Source organism: Marmota marmota, unplaced genomic scaffold (genome assembly GCF_001458135.2).
Source record: "Marmota marmota marmota unplaced genomic scaffold, marMar, whole genome shotgun sequence".
Classification (NCBI taxonomy): Eukaryota; Metazoa; Chordata; class Mammalia; order Rodentia; family Sciuridae; genus Marmota; species Marmota marmota.
Genome location: NW_026000005.1, coordinates 45,319,269 through 45,332,499, shown reverse-complemented (window position 1 = coordinate 45,332,499; position 13,231 = coordinate 45,319,269). Strand labels below are relative to the sequence as shown.

Sequence of the window (13,231 nt, the reverse complement as noted above, 5' to 3'; positions counted from 1 at the left end):
ACTTTATAAATGCGTACAACAAAAGGAACCTCATTTTCAGAGGCCCAGGGTTGTCACTTCATGTTAATCTGGTTGTCTACTCCTTGTTCTAAGCCAGGGTTGGAAAAATACAGTCCATGCATTTTTTGAATCTGGCTCACTGCCTGTTTTTGTGATTAAAATTTCAGTTGGAGCATTACTGTGCTCATTGGTTTGCGTATTGTCTGCATCTGCTTCTGTGATATAATATTGCCCACAAAACAAAATATTGTCCTTTACAGAAGATATTTAAGACTCCTTTTGCTAAATGTGAGCACAAGTATGATAATGATAGATTAGATAGATATAAATTTAGATGTAGCCCTTGATTTGATCACCATCACTGCAAACAAAACAAAAAATTAGGTGTGTTTTAAGACTAAGGAATAATTTATTTGGAGATGAGAACTGCTACTACGACTATAGTGGGACCAACCTTAGTTAATGTAGATTAATTTGAGATGACAAAGAGAATGAGATTTGTTAGGGATGTATAACATTTTTAATAGTTTTTAAAAGACTTTAATGTTTTAAATTTTATGTTTCATTAGGTTGTCTAGTTTTGAATGGATAATTTTCCTTCACGATTTTTGAATTATAAAAACTTAATGAAAATACAAATGTTAGAGAACCTTCTGGGGCGTGGTGGCTGAGGCAGGATCTCAAGCTTGAGGCTTCAGCTACTTAGCAAGGCCCTAAGCAACTTAATGAGACCCTGTCTCAAAATTAAAAAAAAAAAAAAAAAAAAGTGGGTGGGGGGATGTAAAGGACCTGAATGCCAGAATTTGTGAATATTCTTCTATGGCTATTGAATTCTGTACCCTGAACACAGAATATTATACCTCTTTTTAAAATTTTTTATTTTTTAAGTTGTAGATGGACACAATACCTTTAGTTTGTTTATTTAGTTTTTTTAATGTGATGCTGGGGATGGAATCCAGTGCCTCATGCATGCTAGGCATTGCTCTAACACTGAGCCCCAGCCCACATTATACCTCTGTAAGTACTTATGGAATGGTTTGAAAAATCACTTCTCGATCCTAAAGAATAGAACTTTTGACATTCCTAAAGAAGAATAGAACTTTTGATGTCATAAAAATTAAAGGTCATGGGTCAAAGCAAATTTTTTATATTAAATGGATGAAAAATATAGGAAAAATAAAAATTCAGTGTATAAAAACCTTACAAGCTTCAGCTTGGTTTTACCTTGAGAGGAGAGAGATCTTATAGGAGAGTAGAAAAGGGGAAAGACTGAGGGTCAAGTAAGAGAAGTGAACCTTTGTTACTAAATTTTAATTTAATACTTAAAATGAAGGTCTATTAGACTTCTTTGTGGTTCTGGGCCCAGAACCCAGAACCTTGTGAACACTAGACAAGTGCTGTTCCCAGTGCAAAAGTAGTATTAGAGATCCAAGAACAGTATCCTTTTATTGAAAAGCTCACTTCTTCAAGAATCTATTATTGAATTCAGGAAAAATGGAAGAGTAAATAAATACATTCAAAGAGAAACCCTGGGTGGTCTTTTTGAGGAGATGGTTCCACTTTTATGATGTTGGAGATTTATAGCATCCTTGCAGATACAGTTAGAGATATCACCGTGTGAGGTTCTCATTGATTTATTGCGAAATTCCTTTGAGAAGGTATTTGCAATGGAAGTCTTTAAAAATTTGGTGCTGTGTATTGGATCCAGGGCCAGCCTTATTCCTTTGAAACCCAGGCCCTAGCACTGAGCTACCCACCCCAGTCGATTTTTGTTTGAACAAAATATATTGGTATGGATGAAATTTTGTTCTAAGTTCTCATTAGTATACAGACTTTTATATGGAGAATGGATGTCTGCTGTGAATTACATAATTGCATTTATTATATGAATATCTCACATGTATAGTACCAATTTTCCTGGATCTATATTAATACATGCTCTTTTTATTGCTTATGTAAATCTTCTTAATTATTGCTTGTGATTAAAAACATCTAACAGTTGAAAACACATCATGTTGGAGATTTTTTTCAAACTAGCTTTTAGAACATTTTTGGCATAAGGCTTTGATTTGTTATAAATGTGCTGCAGCCATATTAATAATGGACTCTTTTGAATGTGTTTAGAATATTTTATGGTAATTCTTAAGGTATTTCTAGGACTTTTTCTTTGTGCACTTTCTATTGATATTTTAAGTTCTTGGCAAATTGTCACTGTCTTGATTTGATGTACGTTACTATTAAATGTTTCTAATAATTTTCTATGTAAAATCAGTTTGGGAATTAGTTCATCAGCCTCTGCATTACTATGCTTATATGAAAGAAAACAAATTTTTTTGCTTATTTGAATTTTAATGTAAAAACTGGAAACCATTATCATTGTGTGAATCACAAACTGCCTTTTCTGTAAATTTTTAAAAATTAATAGTCATGCTATCAAGTTAAATTTTTAAATTATGAATTTAAGTTCAATAAATAAAAACAGAAATAATGGGGCTCCATGTGATGTTTCAGTGTGTTTACATTGTGTAAATGCTTAAATCAGGTTAAGCATATCTGTCTTGTCATTTATCATTTCTTTATAGTGAAAATATTCAAATTCCTAGCTTGTTGGGAATATATAGCCCATTATTGTTATCTGTAGTCACAGTACTGTGCAATATCACATGCTGTTTACAAAAAGTGGATTCTAAGTCTGGATTTGCTTTTTGTAAAAATGTAGCATACTTTAATATCTACAGTAAAATTACTGAAAAATTCATTATTAAGTTGCCATAATAATGTTACAGAATTATGACCACTGGTAGTAATAAGAAATCTTAATTTGCAGGAATGTTATAGCATTAGTTTTAACAGGGCAATTTCTTTGGCTATATTATTTGAAATAGAATATTTAATAATTTAATTATGTGATATTTAGAAGAAGGGTAGGTCAATAATGAAGAATTTGGAGGCTTTTTTAATGTAAAATATTTCACTTTCAATTTTGTATTTTCATCTCAGTGTCCTGATAGATTTCTGTTTTGATTTTCTGCTGACAGGTCACATTTAGGGCAGGCAAAACATAAGAGATATAGCCCTCCTGAGAGTAGAAAATCTAATTCTAAGGCACCCAAAGTGCAGTCTAATACTACTTCTGAACTATCAAGGGGACACCTTTCTAAAAGGTAAATCTTCACATTGCTTATGTTTTCAAGGCAGACCTTTTTGCATTTGAATTACTACATATATTAAAGCTTTACCAGGTTATTCCAAACTGTTAAAACAGGTTTTTATTATTCTTGAGTATAACTTTTAGGATTAATAGTTTATCACCTTTGTAGTAGTACCAGTACACTTTACCCCAGACAGTTTTTCCTTGTTTAGAGATCCACGAGATTGCCGTTTGCTTAACAAACAATTATAGGCATCTAAAAATGCCTTTTTACCATTTTCTTTAGTATTTATTGGAATCGTGGTTTAGGTCAGTGATCCTTAAGATCTGATTTGTTAGGAGTTTTTGGAAAGGAATGTTATTGTGAAGATTTGATATCACTACAAAGTAAAAGTTTGTAACTCTTGTTTTGGAAGTGCCTGTTTTACATCCTTTGAGCTTTGACAGTTGTGTTTGTGACTGGAACATCAAAATTCTAGTTTCTATTGATTCTGAACCACTAAACATTTTTTTCTTGTAATCTTAACTCTTGTTTTACAGTGATTAATAGTGTTTAGTGTCATTAATCTTTGTGCTGAAGAGTACCCTATCTTCTAGTCAAATATTTTTGCCATCCAAAATCACACATTTTTTTCTCCCTGCCTTCCAATTTTGAACTACTTGAAAACCTATGTTTTTTTTATACTAGACTTATTAGGAACTCCCCTAACCCCCCCACCCCAAGCATTTCCAAAGGTTTAACAAGTTAAGAAATGAGTGTTATATGATAGGTTTACAGGCTGTTACTAACTCTTTTCTTATCTAACTTCTTAGAAGCTGCAGTTCATCATCTGCTGTCATAGTCCCACAACCAGAGGATCCAGACAGAGCCAATACTTCAGAAAGGCAAAAAACGGGGCAGGTGCCTAAGAAAGACAATTCTCGAGGAGTGAAACGCAGTGCTAGTCCAGATTACAACAGGACCAGTTCTCCTAGCTCTGCGAAAAAACCCAAAGCACTTGAGCATACTGAGTCTCCCTCAGAAACGAGTAAGTCACATAGTAAGTCAAAGAAGAGACATTTAGACCAGGAGCAACAACTGAAATCTGCACAATTGCCATCAACAAGCAAGGCTCACACCAGAAAGAGTGTGGCCGCTGGCAATTCACGGAGTCTAAAAAGAAAAAGGACAGAGAGTTCTTGTGGAAAGAGTGGTTCTGGGTCCGAATCAACTGGTGCCGAAGAGAGATCTGCAAAACCTACCAAGCTGGCTTCAAAATCGGCCACCTCAGCCAAAGCTGGGTGTAGCACCATCACTGATTCTTCCTCTGCTGCCTCTACTTCCTCCTCATCCTCTGCTGTAGCCTCGGCCTCTTCCACTGTACCACCAGGTGCCAGGGTGAAACAAGGAAAAGACCAGAACAAGGCCAGGCGTTCCCGTTCAGCATCCAGTCCTAGTCCCAGAAGAAGTAGCAGAGAAAAGGAACAGAGTAAAACTGGTGGCTCTTCAAAATTTGATTGGGCTGCTCGTTTCAGCCCTAAAGTTAGCCTTCCTAAAACAAAACTGTCTCTTCCAGGGTCTTCTAAGTCAGAGACATCAAAACCTGGACCTTCTGGATTACAGGCCAAATTAGCAAGTAAGTTAATGGAAGATCTTTTCTTTAGGGGGTTTGTCAAAAGTGATTATGTTTTCAAGTTATTTTGTTTTTCAGTCTGAGGCAACATAAGATTTATTACTTTATATAATAATACTTGATAATTATATTACACTTACTTTTATGGAGACAGATATATAAGAATCTTGCTTTTTTCTTTTTCTTTTTTTGGTAGTACTAGGGATTGAAAACGGAGGTGGGTAGGTTGGTGGTGGTATTCTACCACTGAGGTATACCCCCAGCCCTTAATTTTTATGGCTTTTAAGGAACTTGGACTAAAGATGAATACTGCTAATGCCTCATACACTGCTCTGGGTCCTAAGTTAGTGGGAAAGAATATTGCCCTTTTTGAAACTTGGAGTGGACTATAAAGGACTAAAGTTTGAGAATAACGCATTTAAGCAAAGAAATGAGATGGGGGAGAAAGTGTTGTATGTGTTCCTTTTATGAGGTAGCTTGAGATCTTTGGGCCCTTTCCCATCTCCTTTTCCTGAAAGAGGTTTCAGGAAGCTTCTTATTAGAACTGATTAGACCTAGCTATGACCCTCTTCAGTTATGTTTCCTGAAGTGCTAAAATATTTTTTTTCTTCTAGTAGTTAGCTTTTTTTTGGGGGGGAGGGGTGGGCACGGGTAGGAGGTGGTTCTGTTTTAAGAAGTCAGAAAAAAATAGAATAAGAAAGCACTTATGCACATTTTCCCCTTGTTTTGCAGTATTGGGGATAATGCCCAAAGCCTTGAGCCTACTGGGCAAGCACTCTACCTGTGAATACATTTCTAGTCCTTTTTATTTTGAGACATGGTCTGTGTCTGTCTGTCTGTCTCTCTCTCTCTCTCTCTCTCTCTCTCTCCTGGGGATTGAATCCAGGGATGCTTAACTAGTGAGCTGAGTCCCCAGCCCCTTTATATTTTTTGAGATGGTTTTGCTAAGCTTCTTAGGGCTTTGCTGAGTTGCCAAGGCTGACTTTGAACTTGATATTCTCCTGCCTCTGCCTCTTGAGCAGTTGGGATTAACAGAGTACAGGAATGTACCAGTGCACCTAGCTATTTATCCCCATTTTTTAAAAGCATTGAATTTTTGTTATAGATTACCTTTTTCCCTTTCGTGTCCTGATGGAAGATTGTGGTTTCAAATCTACATTTTGATAGGGCTAGAACCTTTTCTTGCTTATTTGAAGATTTTATATGATGTCTACCAGCATTCTTGTTGGTTGAGTTAATATTGAATCAGTTTAACCTAATATTGAATCAAAGCTCTTAGCTCTGTTTAACTATAATCTCTAACTACTTTTGATTTAGTATTAGTTGAACTTTAACAAGGATACTAGTAATCAACATTTAAACTGCACCATAGGGTTATTGTGTTGGTAATATTTTTTAGATTGTAAAACTTTGCTCTATTTGGTGTTTTAAATATGGTATACATATGTGTAAAATCTTTTCAGTTACAGATAAGGAATCAGGACTTGTTAGATAGGAATCTTAACCTTAAAAGGACATAAAAGCTCAGGTTAAAGAGGAATAGCAACTGTTTGTTTGTCCTGCCAAAGTTTTCTTGATAATTGAAATTATTTATTTCAGGTCTTGTACCTCTTCTCTTTACATCTTTTAAGTGAAGTAGAAGCGTGTGTATAACTCCATGTGGGTGTGTCCATTTAGTAGCTGTGTAATCTCCATAGCCAGTGTACCAACTTGAGTTCATAGTGAGTTCCATGGAATTCATTCTTCCCTTTTCCCCCCGTTCAGTCTGTCTCACTTGAAGAGCTCATGTTTTTTAGGTATTTTTTGTAGGAGGGTTCAAGTGCTGGGTGATATAGATAGTACTAGTGTGTCGTAGCTTCAACACTTCTCAAAGATCATGTTGTAGTATATTGACATGATTTAAAAAAAAAAAAAATCTGGCCCTATCATTGGCCCTATCAGTGGCTGATTAATGGGGTTTCCTAAGTTGTAAGGGAGCTCTCAGTCAGGAAACACCAAGATTTCTGGCAATGCCATTGAGCTAGTAACAGATCAGTCCAGAGAATTCTCTTAAGTGTACTTTACACATAGTTACATACTGATTTAGTATTTTAAAACTCGTTTCATAATGATTTTCCTTATCTTCACGGAACCTCTGTGTATTCTGTTGTCACTATATTGCCTTTCTAGCCTTACTTCTACTTTCCTGGTTCTGATCTCTATTTATAGCCTAAGCCCTGGAAACAAAGAAAAGGAACCAATCAACCAGCATTTGTTTTGCATCTAATAAGTGCCAGGTATTTTACATATGCATTCACTTGCACTTTTCAAAATTGTGCTTTAGGATAGTTATTGAGTAACTTTATTCCAAGGAGGTGAAATAATTTCTCTGAGTTAGGATTTGAAGAAAGGAAGTATATGTGGCTTTAAAGAGTTCCCTGTGTTTTACTATTTTAACATAATTGGGTCACTTGGAAATTTTAAGACCCCTGAGGAAATGAATTTTATTTTTTCCTTCTTTCCTGCTATTGATTAATCTTTAGGAATGATTAATAGGTGAACCCAGGGATTCATATACCATTCACCATGTATTTGCTTCTTATCAAATAAATGAAAAACATTTCAAAACAAAGTAATGAAAGGCCTGTAAGTGCTTGACAGTTATTCTAGATACTTTATACGGATACCTTTTATTTATCCCTCATCATCCCTGTTTGGCAAGTACAGGTAAGCTACCTTGAAATCATTGGTCAAGTTATGTGTTCAAAGGCAAAGAACTAAGAAGTTATAGAGTCGGGGGCATACTCAAGTCATGTAGAAATTGACCTTGAAAACAATGCACAGGAATAGTGGATCAGGTGAGCTAAATCTTGGGATTCTTGAAGTCATACAGGGTGGGGTGTATCTTAGATACGTGTTGGGGATGCAGATCAAGTCAAGATGGCGCCTGGCAGTTTGCCAGGAGGAGTGGTTTGTGAAGCAACGCCAGCGAGTCATTAAGATGGTGAGGATTCCTTATGGGCTGACTGCTGTATCTAGATGATGCTAATTGGGTCAAGCTGTGTGTAATCAATTAGGTATATATACCTCTGCTGTCCCGCAATAAAGCGGCCCCTGCTACCTTGGGTGCCCGCTACCTTGAGTTCTCACTCAGTTCCCACTGAGTTTCCCTGCAATAAAGCAGTTCCTGCTTCAACCTTCAAGTTGCTTGTCACCTCCCGGTTATTTTTGCCCAGCTGGACTGCGGCAGATATGATTAAATAAACAGATTTCTTTTAAAAAAATATTTATTTTTTAGTTGTAGTTGCACATAATACCTTTATTTATATGTGGTGCTGAGGATTGAACCCAGGGCCTCGCATAGGCTAGGCTGAGCCACAACCCCAGCCCCAAATAAATGCATTTCTTCATAAAGAGTTTATATAAGAAGGCTTAGAATTGGTAGGTAATTTCTCTGGATTTGAAATAATGGTATTTGGGACAAGGAGAGTACTTCATACAGAGCTAAAAGTCTTAGATTTGAATCTCACTAAGTTGTGATTATGGGAAGTTTGTGAGTTTTTAAATTGCTAAATATGCACAATAGTATTTGGAGAATAAATGAATATGTGTGGAGACTTGGCATAGTGCTTAGTACATGGGCATCACAAAATTTAGGGTGTACAATTGAAATTAATAGCTTAAGGCAGAAAATACAGAGAACAACATTTTGAGACTGAATATTGAAAAATCCTGACCACTGATCAGGTTAAGGTAGTTATTTTTAGATTTGGGAGACTCAAATTTAACATGCTGTTATTTCCTGGTTTGTGAGGTTGAGCAAATAATTTAGCTATAATTATGATGCTATTCTTATTACAAAGTAATAATATTCATTCTTATAAAAAGAGTAAATGTGAGAACCACTTTGTGAAATTAAAATATCATTTAATCTACCAGTATAAAATGGTGTATGAAGAATTGTGGTCTTGTATTTGAAGGGCTTTTTATATATCAGGGCTTATTGGTGGCATTTGTTATTGCATTAATCCAAAGGGCAGAAGTAGTTTTGATGGAGAAAAGTTGATAGATTTCTTATTCATTCAGACCTCAGTGGGAAAGACATAAGTAAATGGAATAGGCCTCTTAGTGATATAGAAAAACGCTTCAGACTTGGTAGTTTTTTTTCCTCCCACAGATATCATTAGTTTCTTCCAGTTTTTAAGACTCAGTAAATCTGTTTGTTGGATGTTAAACCTTTCTTCAGGAAAAGACTGATTATAAGGCATGATTGGTTTATTGGGTAAAGGAAAAAAGTTTTTGAATTATAGAAATAATGGTACCTTCACGGTGCTTCTGAAAAATGATTTTTCATGGTCAAATATTACTCAAGGAAATTCAAGATATACATTAACATTGCAAACTGTGAGACACCTTCATTATAATTTCTGCTTAACCCAGTTTTCTTTACAGGTTTATTTGACCAACTGTTTTTACCTCAGGAGATAGCAGTGGATTATGGAGTACACTTTTGGAAGTGATACAGTCAGGACACTTAAGTAGAAAAACCTTTTGCAGTTTGTTACTTTGGGAAGGGTTGATAGGTTGGTGAATGTGTATGTTCCTTGTGAGGAACTAGGGCTGGCAGAAGAGCTGGTGAAATAACTATCTTAGTCATGGAGTCTTCTGGAGCATTACTGCTTGCCATCTCCAACTGATCAAAATAGCTCTGTGATAGAGGTCACTCTGTATCACTTGGTAGAGATCTTGAGACTACCACAGAAAGGATAGTCCTGTGTGATAATTTTTAATGTGTATTTGTAAATTATTGTAGCTATTATGTTCTGTTTAACCAAGTCAGCAAACATTCTTACAAATTTATATAGCATAAATGTAAAACCAGTAGGATGGTTTTAAAATATAATATTTAATACTTTAAATAACTTAGTTTGCCTTCAGAATATATTTTGCTAATCTGCCTTTTTAAAAATCGCAATAATTTCAAAATGTGAGTAGTAGATGGTAGCACAGAATTATAAGACACAATTGGTGATCAAAATCTGAGTAATTAGGAAACTTATTTAGAAAATTTAAAGGTATTATATTTCCAGTCTGTGTCTATTTGTAGCTCTAGTTTACTCTCCATTATTTAAAGTGGACAACATGTGCATATTATTAATAACATGGTGAGCTTATTTTCATCTTGAGTTTTATACTCTGCTGGTGACTTGCATACAGCTTGTGGCCATTATTAGAACTAAACAAGAATCAGGCTAGTGATGAATTCTGAGAAGGAATTCAACTTGAATTTAGGGCCCTTTCCATCAATCTGAGACTTGTTACTTTTCATCACTAGCATAGGGGGAAGAAGAAAGAATGAGTTGAGTAAGGAGAAAAGAACTGGGAAGTCAGATGATTTTTGGTTTCACCTTTTTGTGTCTTGTAGGATCATCTCTCTTGAATTGAAAAAGTTGTGGGTTATCTTTGAGCTTTTCTATATTACACAGCTTCTATTAAAACAACTTAGCAACTTAAAAAAGTTTTAATAGTTCCCAACAAACAATATTTTTTGAGCCTTTAAGAAAGTCAGTAAATTTAAAAAGACATGCCAAATTTAAAAAAGATCAGTAAAAAGAAACATATCTTTGGCTTCTGTTAAAAAAGACTTTGCTTTGTTTTACATTGCTCATGAATTATAAGTGACCATGTTATATGTTTGAGTAAACTACGAATTGTCAAATTAATCTGATCCATATCAGGTAAAATCACTCTTCTCTACTCTGGCCTGTGTTCTGTAATATCTTTGACACTTCTAATTCTAAAATATGTTATTAAAAACAAAAATCCAGAAGATATAGAAATCTATAAAGAAGAAAAAGATGTCAGTTTTAATTTTGTTCATGAATGGCTACTTCTTTTTTGGTGTGTATCCTTCTCAAATTTTTCTCTTATTTATTAACAAGAGAGGTTTAGTCAAGGATTAAATAAGATTTCTTATTAAAAATTAGCAGTCATAGCCTTATGTGGAGGTGTATCTCTCATCCAACTTATTATTTTTTTCAAAATAATAATAAAAAGGGCGGGGGATATAGCCTACTGGTTGCCTAGTATGAATAAGGTTCTGGGTTTAGTCTCCAGTACTACAAAACCCCCCAGCAGTCTTTTCATCACACTGTTTTTTTTCCCCAAAGCTGATTATCTTGATATTCACTTGTCTGTAGATTATGTGCTATACATGTCCATTTGATTTTTTTGTAGTTTGATCTCTGTTTCACCTGCTTTATAGAAAATTAGGATTTTGCCTTCCAGCATCATCTTATCTCCTCACCCAGTAAACAAATAAATACTGCAGATACTTCCCCACCAATTACCACCAGTTTATGTAAATGTCATCTATACCAGCCACATGGGAATGTTTCCTTTCTTACTGCATGTTTGTTTTTCCTGAATTTAATGATGATATCTTTGTTTTCCTTACTTTTCAGTGATGCATCACTTCCTCACTCCATGCTGCATACTGATTGCCTAATTTTTTCCTCAAGCTGTCTTCATGGCATCTGTTTCATCTTCCTGAAGACATGAGGCCTGGGAATAGTTGCTGTTTAGGCCTGGTTACAGTACCTTTTTTTAAGCTTTGAGGTTTTCTTTAATCTTTAGTTTTTCTAGATCCCATATCGTGTTTCTTGTTTTAGTGGAACATATCTTCCAATTGCTTTCTAAGAAAAACTAATGAGATTTTTAAAAAGCTTTGTCCTTTTTTTTTTTTTTTTTCAGATTTTGAATACCTGGAAGTTATCACCTTGTTACCTGTTTAATAGATCAGTTGGATGTAGAATTTTGAATCAGGAAGTATCATCAAAATTTTTGAAAAACTATATTATCTTAGTTTTCAGTGCTAGAACCATTTCTTTTCCTGACCTTTTGTCTATGTAATTCATTTCTGTGGAAGCTTGCAGGTCTTTATTTCCAATATTTAGAAAAGTCAAGATATTGCCCATTGTTGGGTGTTTTGGTTTCATTCCTTCTAACCAATTATCCTGGCTCCCCTGGGTCTCAGATGTTCCCCAAGACAGGAGTTTCAGCTCTCACACCAGGATGTTTTTTCAATCACTCTTACCTTGTTTTCTCCTTTTCCATTTCCTATTATATGGGGATGGTCTTGATCTGACCTCCTTTTTCTTGCTTTCTTTTTAAAAATGTTCTGTTTCTGATTGGTTTCTTTGTCTTCCAACCTTTCTGTTGATTTTGCTTCTGTTAACCCTTGTTTGCGGTCTTGTTTTATTTTCAAGAGATTGTTTTCATATTTTATTCCCCATAGAATCCTGTATTTGGTCTGTGGAACTAAGTTTTTTGTTTATTTTTGGAGGGGATTTATTTTGGGGTAGGTTTTATTTTTTAAACTATGAAGTTTTCTCAGATGCTGTTAATTCCTGGTTGTTTTCTCATACTCAAGTGTAAGGTGAGACCAAAAATCTAATTTGTGAAGTTTGGAGTATGAAAATGAGATTTGGCGAGATTCATTGTCTACTGATCTGGTCGGGCTGTTTTGTCGTGAAACTTCATTTTATTTTTAGATTTATTTATTTACTTTTTTTCCTGGTAATTCTGTAGGCATAATTATTTCAAACTCCTGCCTTAAGGTAAAGGCTTAGGTGCCAGAGTGCTAGGAGAATAAACTGAAGAAGAGGTTTGAGAAAGAAGTGGAGAGTATATGATCTAGTATTTATGCACTTGATCCCCCTTCCCTCTCTGCAGCTGTGTACTTTGAGAATGCATATGTTTTATACGCAGTAAATAATGATCCAGAGTTTTGCTGGCCCAGGAGAGGCACAGTTGTCCAGCTATGCAAGTGGGGGAGGGGAGCTGGGAATCTTGCTGCTTCACAAACACCCCCTCAGTTAATCCTCAGTTTTAACACCAGAACTACCCCCAGAGAATCTGGTATTATCAGCCCCTGAGCCTTTTAGGGTTTCCATATTTTTTAATCTGATAGTTGGTACTTATTTTAGTTTTATACTTAGAGCTTTTGGACTTCCCAGTGCATATACCTCTGGTATTGCAGTCTCTCTTCCATTCTATTCATCTGTATTGATTTGTTTCAAAAAAAATTTTTTTTTAAGATATTGTCTTTTTTTTTTGCCTATTTTGCTCAGTCTGGCCTCGAACTTTTGATTCTTCTGCTTCAGTCTCCTGAGTAGCTGGGATTTGTTAGAGTCTGTAAACAAGTCAGGATGGCGCCTGGCATTTTGCCAGAGAAATGTTAGAGTCTGTAAACAAGTCTGGATGGCGCCTGGCAAAATGCCAGAGGGAGTGGTTTGTGAAGTAACGCCAGTGAGCCATTAAGTGTGGAGATTCCTTATTGGTTGACTGATGTATCTAGTTTATGCTAATTAAGGTAAGCTGTGTGGAATGTATAAATACCTCTGTAGTCCTACAATAAACGGCTCCTACTCCTGCTCCTGCTGTATCAATCTACACAAGTTCTTTGTGTCACACCCCCCCCCCCCCC

At 35.5% G+C, this 13,231-nt stretch overlaps 1 protein-coding gene across 26 annotated transcripts in view; it reads left to right on the top strand.

The window, feature by feature from the left end:
• Positions 1–13,231, top strand: part of Trip12 (thyroid hormone receptor interactor 12) — a 150,864-nt gene that overhangs the window by 55,630 nt on the left and 82,003 nt on the right. For 16 of the 26 annotated variants that reach the window (XM_048808695.1, XM_015481491.2, XM_048808687.1 and 13 more), the window contains 2 exons: positions 3,039–3,164; positions 3,965–4,767. In XM_048808695.1, the coding sequence (XP_048664652.1) occupies positions 3,039–3,164; positions 3,965–4,767 (929 nt within the window). The remainder of the gene's footprint in view (positions 1–3,038; positions 3,165–3,964; positions 4,768–13,231) is intronic. The other 10 variants (XM_048808696.1, XM_048808694.1, XM_048808693.1 and 7 more) reach the window with 2 other exon arrangements.